General features: G+C 51.2%; 1 protein-coding gene across 1 annotated transcript in view; it reads left to right on the top strand.

Moving 5' to 3' along the window:
• Positions 1-14,573, top strand: part of Alpl (alkaline phosphatase, biomineralization associated) — a 54,574-nt gene that overhangs the window by 22,331 nt on the left and 17,670 nt on the right. Inside the window, exon 2 of the mRNA XM_032895843.1 lies at positions 12,841-12,989. Coding sequence (XP_032751734.1) covers positions 12,929-12,989 — 61 coding nt within the window. The 5' untranslated portion in view covers positions 12,841-12,928. The remainder of the gene's footprint in view (positions 1-12,840; positions 12,990-14,573) is intronic.

Genomic DNA, 14,573 nt, shown 5'->3' on the forward strand with positions numbered 1-14,573 from the left:
ACCTTTAACTAGTTCGCCCCGTTTCTTCCCTTTGGTGGAAACAGCCATCTGAGCATGACCGACCAGGTGTGATTGTTTACAGTGTAAGGAGCTGAGAAAAAAACCTCTGGACTGGAGTTCTGAGGGCAGAGGCTGGGCTCCAAGCAACAGAAAAACCAAAGCAAACATTAGGAGAATGAACTGGCTCCCATTCAGAGGCGAGCTTCAGGCGTTCCTGTGTCCAGGGTCCGGACACCAGCATCCAACTCATGGGTTTTTCTGTAGATTTCTAGTCCACCACACGGACTGTCGTTCCCCTCAGGTGCCCCCTCACTTCACACCCACGGTACCCTGCCATCCGATGGAAATGGTCCCTGCATCTGCCAGTCCCCACCCCGCAGCAGTCGAAAGGAGTGGGTCTTCCCCTGCTGGGAAGGAGAATGAACTCAGAGCAGCTAGATGTGACAGCAGGTGTCACCAAGTCACCATGGTAGCAACAGAGAACACTAAAGAGGTCCTGTCTCATAAACTGACAATGGAAACTTGGTGGAGCAGTCATCCCTGTGCTAGGGGTGGGAGGGCAGCCTGGGGTAGCCCCCGTGGCTCACTCTCTCTCTCTGCAGAATGGTAACCACAGAGGAGTGGACCAGGGTAGGAGGGAAGTCTGGTGGGATAGTGCCCCCAGGACACAGGTCACATTCAAGGCAGGAGGAGCTGGAGGAGAGCCTACACGGTCTGAGGTGTGCTTTCTGTCAGACCGCCCCCCTCGTCCCCAACCCAGGCTGAGCCAGGGGACTCAGTTGTCATGGGGATCCCGTGTCACAGCCCTAGTCCATGAGGAGACAGTTCTTTTAGATACTAGGGTGACAAAGGCATTGCGTGAGGAGTCTACCAGGCCTGAGGGGCTCCTGGTTCTCCCACACCCTGCAGTGTGAACCATGAGTTCCCTCTACTCTTGGTCCTGAGAGTTCTGCCTACATAGGAGATGGTATAGAAATCTTCTAGCACATAGTAGGCGCCCTGTGGAGACATTCCCCTCTTCCTATTAGTTGCTGTGTGTCCTTGCCCAGCTCACTTCACTTCTCTGTGCCCTGGGAGCAAGGACAGGAGGATCCACCAATCAGAACCGTGCTGGCTGACTTGCTGCCTCTGTCACAAAGGGTGACAGTGTTGTTCTCCTCGTCCCTTGTCCTGTCGAATTCCTACAGCACTATGGCAAGAGCAGTCAGTGTGACCATTGCCCCAGCACAGCACCATGGGTTTAATTTTTTGAGTCAGGAGCTCAGGTAGTCCAGGCTGTCTTTGAACTAACTGGATAGCGAGTGCTGGGATGACCTACGACACCATGTCTGTCTGGATTAGGTCATCACCAGCCGGGTGTCCCGCCTCTCTCATCCCCACTACTAAGAACCTCAAACACCCCAGTTTGCTGGGAGCCTGACAGCTGGTCATAAGCTCGATTGGAATGTAGAAAGGATGCTGTGGGGGCCCAGCCGCCAACTACCAGCATCTGTGTGCTCCCTGCGTGTGCCAGCTGGGATTCTGCTTGTGTCAGGCCCACCCAGCGAGTTACAAGTTCAAGGCCAGTTTCCATAGTCAGGCCCTCCTCGCCTCCTCCCTGGGGTTGTCTGGGGGCTAACCAGGTCCTCCCAGGGGAACACAGCCAGGACAGAGCTGGGGGTGGGGAGGGCATCTGAGAGTCCTCAGAGGATGGACTGAGGCTGGGGATTGTGGGGAAAGTAGGGTCAATATCCTGCCCAAATCCCAGAGGGATTTCCACAGCCCAGCTGGCTACAGGTGCTGGGTCAGTGACCTGGACCCAGCCTGTCCAAGAAGTAACTCTACCCATTTCTCAATGTGTGGCCTCTGGCAGACCTCATCTCTCTCTGGGGTAAGGGGAGCCCCTCCCCCAGGAGTCTAAAAGAAGCATGACAAAAATGAGATTTGGGAAGCGAGCGTCCTGAGTCATGGTATCGTCCAGTACCTATTGCGTATGCATCGTACAGAACATGTGTAACATTTCCAGTCAGTCAGCTTGGACCTTGAGAGGACATCCAAAAGCAGAAAACACCCACACGGAAGACTGAATTCTGACATGGTTACTTGCTGTTTGACTCTGGGCAAGCTACTCAACCTCTCTGTGCTCACTTTTCCCATCTGTGGAATGGGAAGAGCTGTAGTGTTTATCCTTCAGACTATTGTAGGGTTAAATGAGTTAATAGAGGTAAAAGTAGCCCTGGCTAGCCTAGAACTCATTATGTAGACCAGGATAGCTTTGAAATCAGAGAGATCGACCTGCCTCTGCCTCCAAGTTCTGGGATGAAAGACAGGCACCATCACGTTCCACTTACAAAGCTCTCCCTGGGCTAGCCAGGGCTTCCCAAGACAGACCCTGTATAAGGTTGGGGCGGGATGAGGAAGGAGTGTTCTCTAATGCTATCATTGATGTGTTCTCCTCACACATCAATGTGCTTAACGTACAGTTTCAAAACACCGGCATCACCACCCTGCCTTGCAGACCACCTTACACCGCTAACCCTCGCCTCCCGAGGGAGGAAGCTGCGTCAGTGTGCTGTGTGACCCTGGAAGGTCATGAAACTTCTCTGTGCTTTTCAGTTTTTGATATTAGGTTGGGACTGCCCTGTTTCCTGGTGGGGGTGGGGACGTGAGAGAGTGGGACACAAACTGGGTACAGCACAGAGCGGGCAGGGCCCTGAAACACCCCTCAGAGATGCATGGCCCCCTACAACCTCTCCCATGCTTAGCTTCCAGACCCATAGGCAGGATGTGTCCTCTCCATGGGTGGGAGGAAGCCTGTGTACCTATAAAATGATGCCCTAGGCCGTCCACCTCCTACCTCTCCTCCCACTGCGGCCCTAGGCCCAGGCTACAGCCCATGAGGCTTTCTGGTGTCCCAGTGAGTGAGTCTTGGATAGTCCCAGACCTCATGCCCAGCGCCTTCTGATTTCCAGTTCTGGTAGCCACGCCCTGACTTACGAAATAGAGCTGGTGACAAGGGTGAGGGATGGCACAAGCCAGGTCCTGCTTTGGATCCCTCAGGGCTACTCCAGGCCATTCTGTCCTCAAACAACTGCTATGTGCTTGGCCGCTGCCCCTGACTGAAATTCCTCGCATCCTGCCTCTCAGCTTCAGATCGTGCTGACCTTGCCACATTGCCAGCCTTACCAGTGACCTTTTAGATCACCCTTAGTTGTCTGTTCTGTAAGACGGGGAAGAGCGTCACACCGCCTGGGGCTTGTATCTTCCCAGTGTGAATGGGACAGGACAGGAGATGGGGACCTGTGACCAGCCTCATCCAGATGCTGAAGGTTGAGCATTCTAGTGCAGGATAGACCATTTCAGCCTCAGGTGAGCAGGCATGTGGGCAAGCTATATTTGCATATGTGTGTGTGTGTGTGTGTGTGTGTGTGTGCAGGCATACACTACCATGCGTCCACCCAGCTCTCCTCTGTCTCCCTCAGTCTCTCTCCCCACTGCCCTACATTCCTCACTTATTGCCTTTCAACCCCTCACACCTGCTGGTCCCATGTTCAGGTTGAGCCTTTGCTGCAGGTAAAATGGCCAGAATCTTTAGAGCAGCCCTGAGTCTCTCTTAGACTCTTAACTTCACAAGGGAGTGACCCGGTGCAGGAGGGGTGAGATTTCTCACCTCAGGGTATCCAGCTTGCAGGGCAAAGACAAGGTTCACCCCTGCAGCCTGGCTCAGCACTACCCTCACGCTGCCAGGCTGCCTCTTCCAACACCCACTGTTGGCCGGGCAGGCCTTTTCTGGCTGCTGCCCCGGCCTCTCCAGCCACAGACTGCCCAAGGGCAGAGACATTTGAGCCACATTAGGAGGTGATGCCTGGCTGGGCCTGGGGTGGCCAGCCGAGCTGAGGGGAAAGTGCAAAGGGAACAAGAAGAGTCTTTGGGTGGACTTCAGAGAACTTTCCAGAACAGGGAGGGCAGTCTACAGCTGTACTGAGCGTGGCTGAGGGTGTTCTCTCCAAGGCCTAAAGACCCAATACTCTCTCTCTCTCAACCTTGTGCTCTTATGCCTGTTTCCTGCCAAGAAGGGATGTCATCGCTGGAGATCTGAAGCTTGCTGCGTCTGGCTTAACACCTCCCACCCCCCCACACCCCCGTCTATGGAAGTCCCTTTTGGATCTGACCACAGCCCTCTCTTATCAGAGCGTATTCTTTCCCTGAGCCCTTCACGGTGGCCCTAAATAACTTCCATCAGTGAATGAATAATGCCCTGGCCAGAAAGGACTGTCATAGACGCTTGACTTGGTCAAGAGACAGGTCCAGGTTCCCTCCCAGGCACTGCAGCTAAAGCCTCAGACTTCCTCGGGGCCGCTTGACACAGTGGCTGCTGTAAACACTGTCTCCTTCCACTTCCTCCAGTCTTAGCATCAGAGAGAGCTCCCCAGTGCCTGCTGATAAGGGAGCTACTCCAGCTGTACCTTCGTTCTTCTTGTGGGGTTGGAAGGTGGCTAGTGTCGCTAACTTCCTGAATGCTGGGACAACTTGAGGTCCGCCATCCCCCCCACCCCCCAGTAAACCCATCTTCCCCAGTGTCCCTGTAATCCTGCCCACTAAGTCTCACAATGTTATGCTTTACGTCACGGTATAACGTAGCAGGAGGGAGCACCTCAGCTGAGCAGTCCCTCTTATACGCCAGGTTGGCTCGCACCTGGCAGCGGGTGATGATGTAAGCTGTTGCTAGGTTCCTGGGAAGAGCCTAGTGGAGCCCAGCAGTAAGAGGAGGCAGATGGCAGAGCAAGGGCCACGATGACTCTTTTGAAGTTTCATTACATTTTTATTTATGTATTTTGTGCATGCCCGTGCGTGTGGGGACTGAGAGACTCGGGGACTCCAGGGTTCCTTTCTTTCGGAACTTTATTGAATATTAATTTTCCGGTTTTGGGTTTTCTGAGACAGGGTCTCACGGAGTCCAGGTTGCTTCGCTGTGTAGAGTCTCAGCTTCTTTCGCTGTTGCTGTGACAAAACATCCTAACAAAAGCAACTCAAGAAAGGAAGTGTTGCTAGGTGGTGGCACACGCAGCTGATCCCAGCATTCTGGAGGCTGAGGCAGGCAGATCTCTGAGTTCGAGGCCAGCCTGGTCTACAGAGCGAGTTCCAGGACAGCCAGGGCTACACAGAGAAACCTTGTCTCAGAAAACAAACGAACAAGCAAAGGGTTAAATTTAGCTCCCAGTTCCAGACTCTGAGCTTTGTGGTGGGGAAGTAAAGGCAGCAGGGGCTGGAAGCAGCCAATTACATTAAGCCCCCAGGCAAGAAATTCTTCCTCCATCATATCCAGGACTCTGGCATGGGAATGGTGTCACCAGATCTCCGAAATTCAACTTAATCATGATAATCCCCCATGGGCACACTCAAAGGCTAGTCTCCTGGGTGATTCTGGAGTCTGTTGACAACACTAATCATCGCAGTAGCCGCAGTAGCCAAGGATGATCTTGAACTCCTGACCCTTCTGCTTCCCCCCCCCAAGTACTGGAATGACAGGCGAATGCTATCACGCCTGATTTACGCTGTGATGTGGATGGAGCCCAGAGCTTTCTGCATTCTAGGCACGTGAGCCATACCTCTGGCCCCTTTAGCTTTATCTCTCCAAGTGCCTGGCACATGATAGGTGCTTCCTACCCTGGCTGTTCAGTAATCTCACTAAAACCTAGAACAGAGTTGGGCCTTCAGCAGGCGCCCAGCAAATGTTCTGGAGGGAGGAGTGAATGGACAAAGTTGAATGAACAGCATCAGGCAGCCCTCCCCACAAGCCTCTCCCAGGACTGGGGTGGGGGAGGGGAACGTTGTGGGCCCCATCTCATCCTTCCTGCTAATCCCAGGAGATTAACTGGGGAGTAAGGTCAGGTCACAGCCACTGACCTCAGGCTTCAGAGCTGGCGGTTTTGTGTGGCAATCACATCTACGGCACTCTTCACGCCAAGATGGCCCTCCTGTCGCCCACTCTGGACTTGGTGGTCACAGCGGTTGGTAGCCTCCTTCTATTCATGCTGGCCCTGGGCCTGCTATGTTTCTTCACCTGTCGCCTAGCCAGGCCACTCAGGTAGGAAACCCTAACCTCTGTCTCTATCGAGTGCCCTGCCTCCCCCAAAAGATGGGCACTAGTCTCTCTCTTGTCTCTGGTGGGGAAACTGAGGCCAGAAGAGGGTCATCCCCACCCTGGAGAAGGAAATGGCGGAGCCTGCCTGCGTATGTAGGTGCTTGTCAGCTAACTGGAGCCCAGCTAAGCTGAACTGTCTTGTGAGGTCAGGAGAACCTGTGGCTGGGAGGCCGTGTTGAGTGCCTGGTAATGGCCGTCTTCAGTCCTGCCTTTCAGATTGTCCTGGCTTTATGGACACCAGCCGGAGACTGGCGTTCCGCCAAACACTGGAGCCGCTGCCTCAGTGCCATTGTCAGGGGCCAGGCCCAGCCTCGAAGCCTCTCTTCTGGCCTGCCAAGTAGCAGCTCCCTCACCCAGAGCCTCAGCCCAGCTGGAACCATGCTTGTCCTAAATAATCAGATCACGTAGCTGGAAGCCTGGCAGAAAGGCCAGGCTAGGCAGTGGGAGGGGACTATGTCCCAGCATCCACTGAAACAATGGGTAGTGGGAAGCCAGGACTCCCCAGACTGGGCCCACCAGAGTCTCTCACCCCTGAAGCCTCTGAGGTAGGGGAAGGGAGGAAGCTGAGCAGAGGCTGAAGGGTTTCCTGGGTTCCTCCGCTCCGGGTACTACACAGATTTATCTCCCAGTCCGGCCATCTTAGTGCCGGGCCTGAGCCCAGAGCTCAGCATCCCAGCCTGAGCATCTCGTAGACTTCAGGCTCAGGGTGCAAAGACCTTCATGGTCTGGGTCTGCAGTGTCCAGGAACCTCACACGAACCATGCAGGCTGCTGGTGCCCTTTGAGTAGGCCCCCTCAAATCCTTTGTTTCAGATGCTAGGTGCAGAGAGAGTGGAGTGAATGGTTTCTCAGGCCACAAGTGCCACACCTCAGTTTCCACCCCTTGTCTGTCCCTGTTCCCCGCATCACTCACGATGTTTGATCCTTCGTGGTCCCACCTCAAGCTCTGTCCATGCTGCATGTTTGATAGCTACTTTTGCTGGGACTGATACATCACAGTTGTAAACTGAGCGTCACGTTACTATTATGAACAGGAGCTTGCTGGGTCAAAGGTTACAGAGAATTTGCCGTGTTTATTCATAATGGTTTCCATAAGGTGCTTTAAAAAAAAAAAAGATTGTTTGTTTTTTTGATGTCTATGGGTGCTCTGTCTTCAGACCCCAGAAGAGGGCATCAAGTCCCATTACAGATGGTTGTGAGCCACCATGTGGTTGCTGGGAATTGAACTCCGGTCCTCTGGAAGAGCAGCCAGTGCTCTTAGCTATTGAGCCATCTCTCCAGCCCTTCTGCAAGGTTTTGGTTATGGCTTTCGCCCATTTTGCCAACGTAAAAAAAATCCTTTTGGGGGCCAGAGTTGTAGCCTAGCCTGTGTGAGGCCTGGGGTTCTATCTAGAAGCAAGAAAGAAGGTGGGAGATGCAAAGAAAAAAATAATAAAGGAAGGAGAAAAAAGAAAGAAAACCCTCAAGTTCTTTTCAGCCTGGCTTTCTGCGTGCTGCCACCGTGTCTCTTATGCCTGTCCCCTTTCAGGTGACCTTGTTGAGTCTCATCAAGGTTGTAACAGACACCCTTGATCCCAAACGTTCTACCTCTAGCCAAAACCTGCCAGTCTTGACTCCAGCTGTCTGTCCTTCCCAATGACACCTCAAACCTGCCAAGTCCCTGAATCATCCCCACAAAATCCACTCTACCTCACACTTCCAAATGTCACCTTAGTGCCAAAAGGTGAATTTTTTCACTCTATGATCAGAAACAAGGATGTGTGTGTGTGTGTGTGTGTGTGTGTGTGTGTGTGTGTGTGTCCTTTCTATCCCTCCTCACACTAGAAGTACCAGCCAGTGGAGTAAAGCAAGGGGTGAAAGACAGTGGGAAAAGTTACAGGGCTAGAAAGGAAAGAGTAAAACTTCTTTAAAAGTCATTACATTTTATTTGCTTAGTGTTATGAGTTCTGCGTGCGTGCGTGCATGCATACATGTGTATGTCTATGCATGTACACATGCTTGTGCAGAGGTCAGAGGAACCTTTCAGGTATCAGTTCTCTTCTCCATCCTGGAGTTCTCTGGGGTCGAAAACTCAGGTTGTCAAGCCTTGGTGGCAGGTGCCTTTACCCACTTAAGTCTCACTGCCCCTTAAACTCTTGGTAAATTGCATGTTTGTCTACATGGAAAATACCAAGGAATCCCTACACGCACACATGAAGTTTAGAATTTAAGTTGGTTTAGCCCCTATATTAATTTAAACTTACATTGATTTTGTGTGTGAGACAGCGTGGGTGCACACATGTCACAGTGCATGTGCGAGAGATCGGGGGACAACTTGCAGGTGTCTCTCTCTCCTGCCATGTGGGTTCCAAGTCATCAGGTGTGGTGGCAAGCACCTTCATCTGAGGTCTCACCGGCTGAATTTACAATGCTGGTCACATGGTGCTAGAGGACCAATCAGGGAAGCCGGGTTTGGCAATGGAGACTGCTTGATTACAAGGAGACCATACAGGCTTAGGTGGCAAGGCGGGTCTCCCCAATCATGGCAGCCTCGGAGGACTCTATTCTTGTGTCAGACTTCAAAGCCTTTGCTTTATACTTGAGGAAATGGAGGGGTTGGGGTTACCATAGCAATCTTGCCGTTATTTCTAGAATCAAAAGCCCTGTGGTCAAGGTTCAGCTTTGCCACCTGCTTGTTCATAAGCACAAGCTAATTACGTCGCCTCTCTAAGCCGTGGTCTTCTTGTCCGTCGTGGGAGTCAGTTGTTTCCTCTTGCCTTGCTGCAGAAGTTCCTAGCGAGAACCCCAATGGAAATCCCATACCGGACCGTCCCGTGTTGACTGTGTTCCCAATGTCCCCCCAACCTTAGAGACAGTAACCCACATGCAGAGAAGCCCCTGTCCCTACAGCAAGGGACTGTTCCATTTCCAAGCTCAGCCCACAGGAGGCGCTAACACCTTGACAGTGAACAGAGCGCTCCTGCACCTCAGAAGTCCCATCGACACGCCTGTCTTATTTCGCTCTCTCTGTACCTAGTACCAAAAAACAAAGGGATGAGGGGGTCTGCCCATGGGGTGCTGCATCCTGCACGGCTGTGCCATAGGCGTCCATGTGTGCTCATGGTTCTGCCTCAGCCACACACTGAGAGGGGCACGTGAGGCTCTGTCAGCTACAAGTCCTCTGCAGTGTTTGCCGGGATGGAGACAGGAAACAAGAGCCAACGTGGAGAAAAAGGGGCAGCCGGATGCTGCTCAGCCGTGGTGGGTGCCCAAAGGTGTATCCAGCGACGCTCTTCTGATGGTCAATGGCCACCTCAGTCTCCTGGAGGAGCACAGATAAGCGAGCAGAAACCTTAGACATTGGTTCTCAACCTGTGGGTCCTTTGGGGATCATGAACCAGACATCCTGCCTACCAGAGATTTATATAACGTTGATCACAGTAGGCACTTACAGTTTTGAAGTAGGAACAGAAGTGATTTTATGGTTTGGGGGTCACCACAACACGAGCTGTATCAGGAAAGTGGAGAGGTGGCTATTATAGTGGCTGGGATGGACCAGGAAAGCGTTATTTTGAAAACACGGAAGTGCATACCAACCACTGGGGCAGTGCGAAGTTGAGGGAAATGTGTTAGCGTTCATCTGAAAGAAGTGACTGCTGTTAGAATGGTGGCTTGTCCGGACAGATCACACCAGGCCAACACAGTTCCTTGGGAGAGGTTTATTGTAGGGGAAAGGACAAAGGGGGCCATGAAGAAGAAGAAGAAGGAGAAGAGAGAGAAGGTCAGGAAGGCTCTGCCTTTTATTTGGACCATGATGTAACCACACACGTGGCACTCAGATAAAGGTAGGCAGGTAGACCAGATGGACACTGGGAGTGTATGGCAATTGCCATGACAGCAGGTGCATAGGTCCTTTTGTGGTCACATGGGGTGATATCATCACTGGATTTGGAGGTGACCTGTGACCTAGAAGCCAGTTCCTGACTGTAAAGTCAGTTCCTGATGTCAATAGTGACTTTATATTTTATATTTCTACACTGTGAATAATATTACAATACAGTCATAGTTTATGTCAGCTTAATGACTTTCTGATTTTAGGATTTGCTGTGAAACTATTTGGCATCTAAAGTAGAATAAAAAAATGTAGACACCAGGTGGTGACGGGCTATACCTTTGATCCCAGCACTTGGGAGGCAGAGGCAGATGGATCTCTCTGAGTTCCAGGCCAGCCTGGTCTACAGAGAGAGTTCCAGGCTAGCCAGGGCTACACGGAGAAACTGTCTCAAAAAAAAACAAAACAAAAAATTAGATTTTTTTCCTCAGTGGGCAAAGCTCATGCTGTGGGGATGGAATTTGTGAGGATGGAAGCTTGGATCCAATGAGAAAAGCCAGACATGGTGGTGCACGTCCATAGCCCTAGCACTGGTGGGAGCATGGAGACAAGAGGATGCCTGGGACTTGCCACACAGACGGTCTAATACCACTTTCAGTTGAGAGACTCTTCTGGAAACCATTATGGAGAGCAATAGAGATGTTGACCACTCAGTGTCGACCTCTGGCCTCTATAGATAACGTGCAGTCCACATACATGCATACGAACACACACATATGGTGTGCACACAATGTTTTTACTGTGTATGTTCATGAGTGTGGGTGGTGGGAGTAAGTGGACCGTTGGATGGTGTTCCATTTTACCTGTGTAGAGGTCGGGTTCTCTCCTTCCACTGTGTGGGCTCCAGGGATCGATCATCAATCTTGGTGCAAGCGCATTTACCTACTGAGCTACCTCCCTGGTCGGGAAAAAAAAGTTTTTCAAGTTGAGCAATCACCTGAAATAGACCTCAGAGTTAAGTAAGGTTAGACACTAGATGGGGGACATTTCCTCCCAATCCCTAACCACCCTTCCCTCACCAAAGCCTTACCTCTAAACTTCCTTATTCTGGGGGCAGATTGGTGGCTTATCCGTCCTTTCTCACCGTGGAATTTCTGTCATTTCTACTATTTCCCATAACAAATGGGATAATCACATCCTGGCTTGTCCTGACCCGGTAACGTTATCTCTAACAAAACTCTCGATATTGGAATCCGCATCTCCTTCCGTAACATCGATACCCAGTCGTGTGGACGTCCTGTAGCTAGCTGCCCGTGGGGCTGTCCTGTGTGGCTGCAACAACACGACCCCAGTTAAAAACAGGCCTAAGCTATTCGTACGCTGATTTTAGGCAACTTGGAAACAAATTTACAAGAGGAAATAATTATTCCTGGTCTTGCCACCCAAAGCAAACCGCCAGCTAATGTTTGCTGTGTTTCCTTCAGTCCTAAATTCCTTCTTTAAAAAAAAATATTTTTAAAGTAGGTTGAGGGTATAGCTCAGCTGTGGGAAGCGTCCTGAGTTTGATCCCCAGCATGGGAGTTGGGGGGAGCAGAGTAGTCTTCAAATGTGTTGTTGTTGCTGTTGTTGTTGTTGTTGTTGTTGTTGTGTGTTATGAATTCAGTTGTGTCATGATGCATGTAGGGAGGTCAGGGGACAATGAGAGAATTAATTCCCTCCTTCTACCTTGTGGGTTCTGTTCAGGGATTGAACCACGTCATCAGGCTTGAGCCAAGTGTCTTTATCCTCTGAGTCACCTCCACAGTCCAGGGGACAACTTTCTCCCCCCCCCCCCCGGAGCTGGGGACCGAACGCTTGCTAGGCAAGCGCTCTACCACTGAGCTAAATCCCCAACCCTAGGGGACAACTTTCAAAGTCAGTTCTCTTCTTCCCCCATAGGCTCCAGGCATCAGACTCACATCCCAGGTTTGTTTGGCGAATACTTCTCGTTGCTAAGCTACCTCCCAGCTCCAAGGCAGAGTATCTCCACAGATTCGCCAGTGCAGACGCTATACACATGACCAGGGAGGCCCTGGGAAGCTGCTTAGCATGGTAATCATCAGGGACATGCAAGCTCGGATCAAGGAATCGGAGCCAAAGTTGTCCACCTTGTGTGAGGCCTTGGGTTTGATCCCAGCACTGACCAAAACAAAAAACAATCAAACGGAACAAAGACAAACAAAAAGCGGAAATAATTTTGGCAAAATGAAGTGAAATTCTTTAAAAATAAATAAATAAAAAATCAAAGCAAGTCAGCGGCTGAGACATTGCCCTGTGATCCCAGCCCGGGGAACACATAGACAGGAAGATCAGGGGTTCAAGGTTATCCTCAGCCAGTCTGGGATACATAGATACTTTTGCTTATAATCGCTTACCCAAAACTGGTAAGTCGTCGGAAAGAATGGGGCGAATATTGGTGTTCTGGGTACAAATGCCCTTGTGAAGAAACTCCATTTCTTTTATCCCTGTCCTGTGAGGCACAGGGGTGGGTCAGAAGGCTGTGGACTCGGTTGTAGGCTTTACTTCCTGATGTGTGGTCTGTGAGCAAGCAGAGCTTCCAGAATTACAAGAGCCTCTGGACTAGGCCTAGGTCTGGCTGGAGCACAGCCCCCCAAGGGACCCCAACTCTGACCCCTGTCAAATGTGCAGCATACGAAACCTGCCTGAGGGCAGGTCGGGCACCCAGCAATGCATTCTTGCTTACACAACTGTTTGCGTGGTTTTCTTCCCAGAATGGTGGCCCAACAACAGCTTTTCAGTAATCAACACGTTCTAGCTGAAAAAAAATCAAGGAGCAAAGCGGGGGAAGAAAGGAACTGCCCCAGGGTTGTGAAACAGGCCTTATTTTCTTCTTTTCCAACTTCTAGGATCGGAACGTCAATTAACAGCTGACACTGCCCCCCACCTCTTCCCACCCATCTGGGCTCCAGCGAGGAACGGATCTCGGGGTACACCATGATCTTGCCATTTTTAGTACTGGCCATCGGCACCTGCCTTACCAACTCATTTGTGCCAGGTAGGACTGCGGGACTCAGGTGGAAGGAGAGGGTGGGCAGGGTCACGTGAGCGTGTGGTCCCGGTTCAAGGTCATGGACCTGTCCAAAGTATTTAAGAGCTGGGAGCCAGGACTGGTCTTCAGTGCAAAGAGTTAGATGCATGAGTGTGTGTGTGTGTGTGTGTGTGTGTGTGTGTGTGTGTGTGTGTGCATGCCCACGAGTGTGAGTGTGTACCAGATCCCCTGGAGCTGGAGTTAAAGGCTGTTGTAAGCCACCCCACATGGGTGCTGGGACCCAGCTCTGGTCTCTGGTAAGAGACACATTCTTAACTGCTGGTCCGTGTTTCTATGGGGAATTTCTTTGTTTTACCCACCGGAAGCATTTCTACAATGTTTTACTTTGTTTAATGATTTTTTTTCTTTTTTTTTGGAGTTGAGGACCGAACCCAGGACCTTGAGCTTGCTAAGCAAGCGCTCTACCACTGAGCTAAATCCCCAGCCCCTGTTTAACGCTTTTTACACCTCAGGTCATCCACTAATTCTAGACGAGTTCTTGTACCAATGGTTGATATACTCTAAACTCAAACCTCCAGCTAATCTCGGGCTGTCTCTCCCCTTCTATCTCTTGCTTCAAAACCACACACGTCCCATTAGCTTCAGCTAGACCTGCATCTGCCCTGACACCCCAGAGTTCTTCTACAGTTATCCTTGCTTACCCCTTACCACGATTCTCCTCGTAAGTCCTTGTGGGAGCTTCCACTCCTCTTCTTGAGGGTAGGGCCTGGTTTTAGTCACATATCTTTTTTTTTTTATTTATTTATTATAGATGAGTACACTGTAGCTGTCTTCAGACACACCAGAAGAGGGCATCAGATCTCATTACAGATGGTTGTGAGCCACCATGTGGTTGCTGGGATTTGAACTCAGGACCTTGGGAAGAACAGTCGGTGCTCTTAACCACTGAGCCATCTCTCCAGCCCCTTAGTTGTATATCTTTCTCGGCACTTCTTTTTTTCCCCTGCACGTATATCTGTGTGTGCCAAGTGCATGCAGTGACCAGGGGAACCAGAAGAGACAGGGCATTGGGTCTCCTAGGACTGGAGATACAGACAGTTGTGAGCCGCCGTGTGGGACTGGGGTCCTCTAGAAGAGCAGTCGGTACTGCTAACCACTGAGCCACCTCTCCAGCCCTCCACCTTATTTCTGAGATGGGGTCTCTCACTGAACCTGGAGCTCACCTTTTTAACTAAACTGACTGGCTAACAAGCCCCAGGATCTCTCTTGTCTCGGTTCCCCAACACTGGGGCTACAGGTGCATGACCCTGGGGACCTGAACTCGTGTCACCTTGCTCTCATAGCAAACACTTTTAGCCCTGATCTTTCCTGGGGCTTTTGTATCCTGAGTCAGCAACAGGAGCCCTCCTTGGCTCCAGCCATCATGCGACTGAATGTCTTTCCCTCCATGAGCCTCAGTTTCTCTGTCTGCCTGGGAGATAACACCCCTCCTCTTTGGAGCCATGGAGGGAGTACAGAGACTGATTCAGTATCTGACTGAAGTCCAAGCGCACAGAACGTTGCTCCCCCCGCCTTAGAGGAGTCTCTTAT

The sequence above is a fragment of the Rattus rattus genome, chromosome 1 (assembly GCF_011064425.1).
Source record: "Rattus rattus isolate New Zealand chromosome 1, Rrattus_CSIRO_v1, whole genome shotgun sequence".
In the NCBI taxonomy this organism is placed as follows: Eukaryota; Metazoa; Chordata; class Mammalia; order Rodentia; family Muridae; genus Rattus; species Rattus rattus.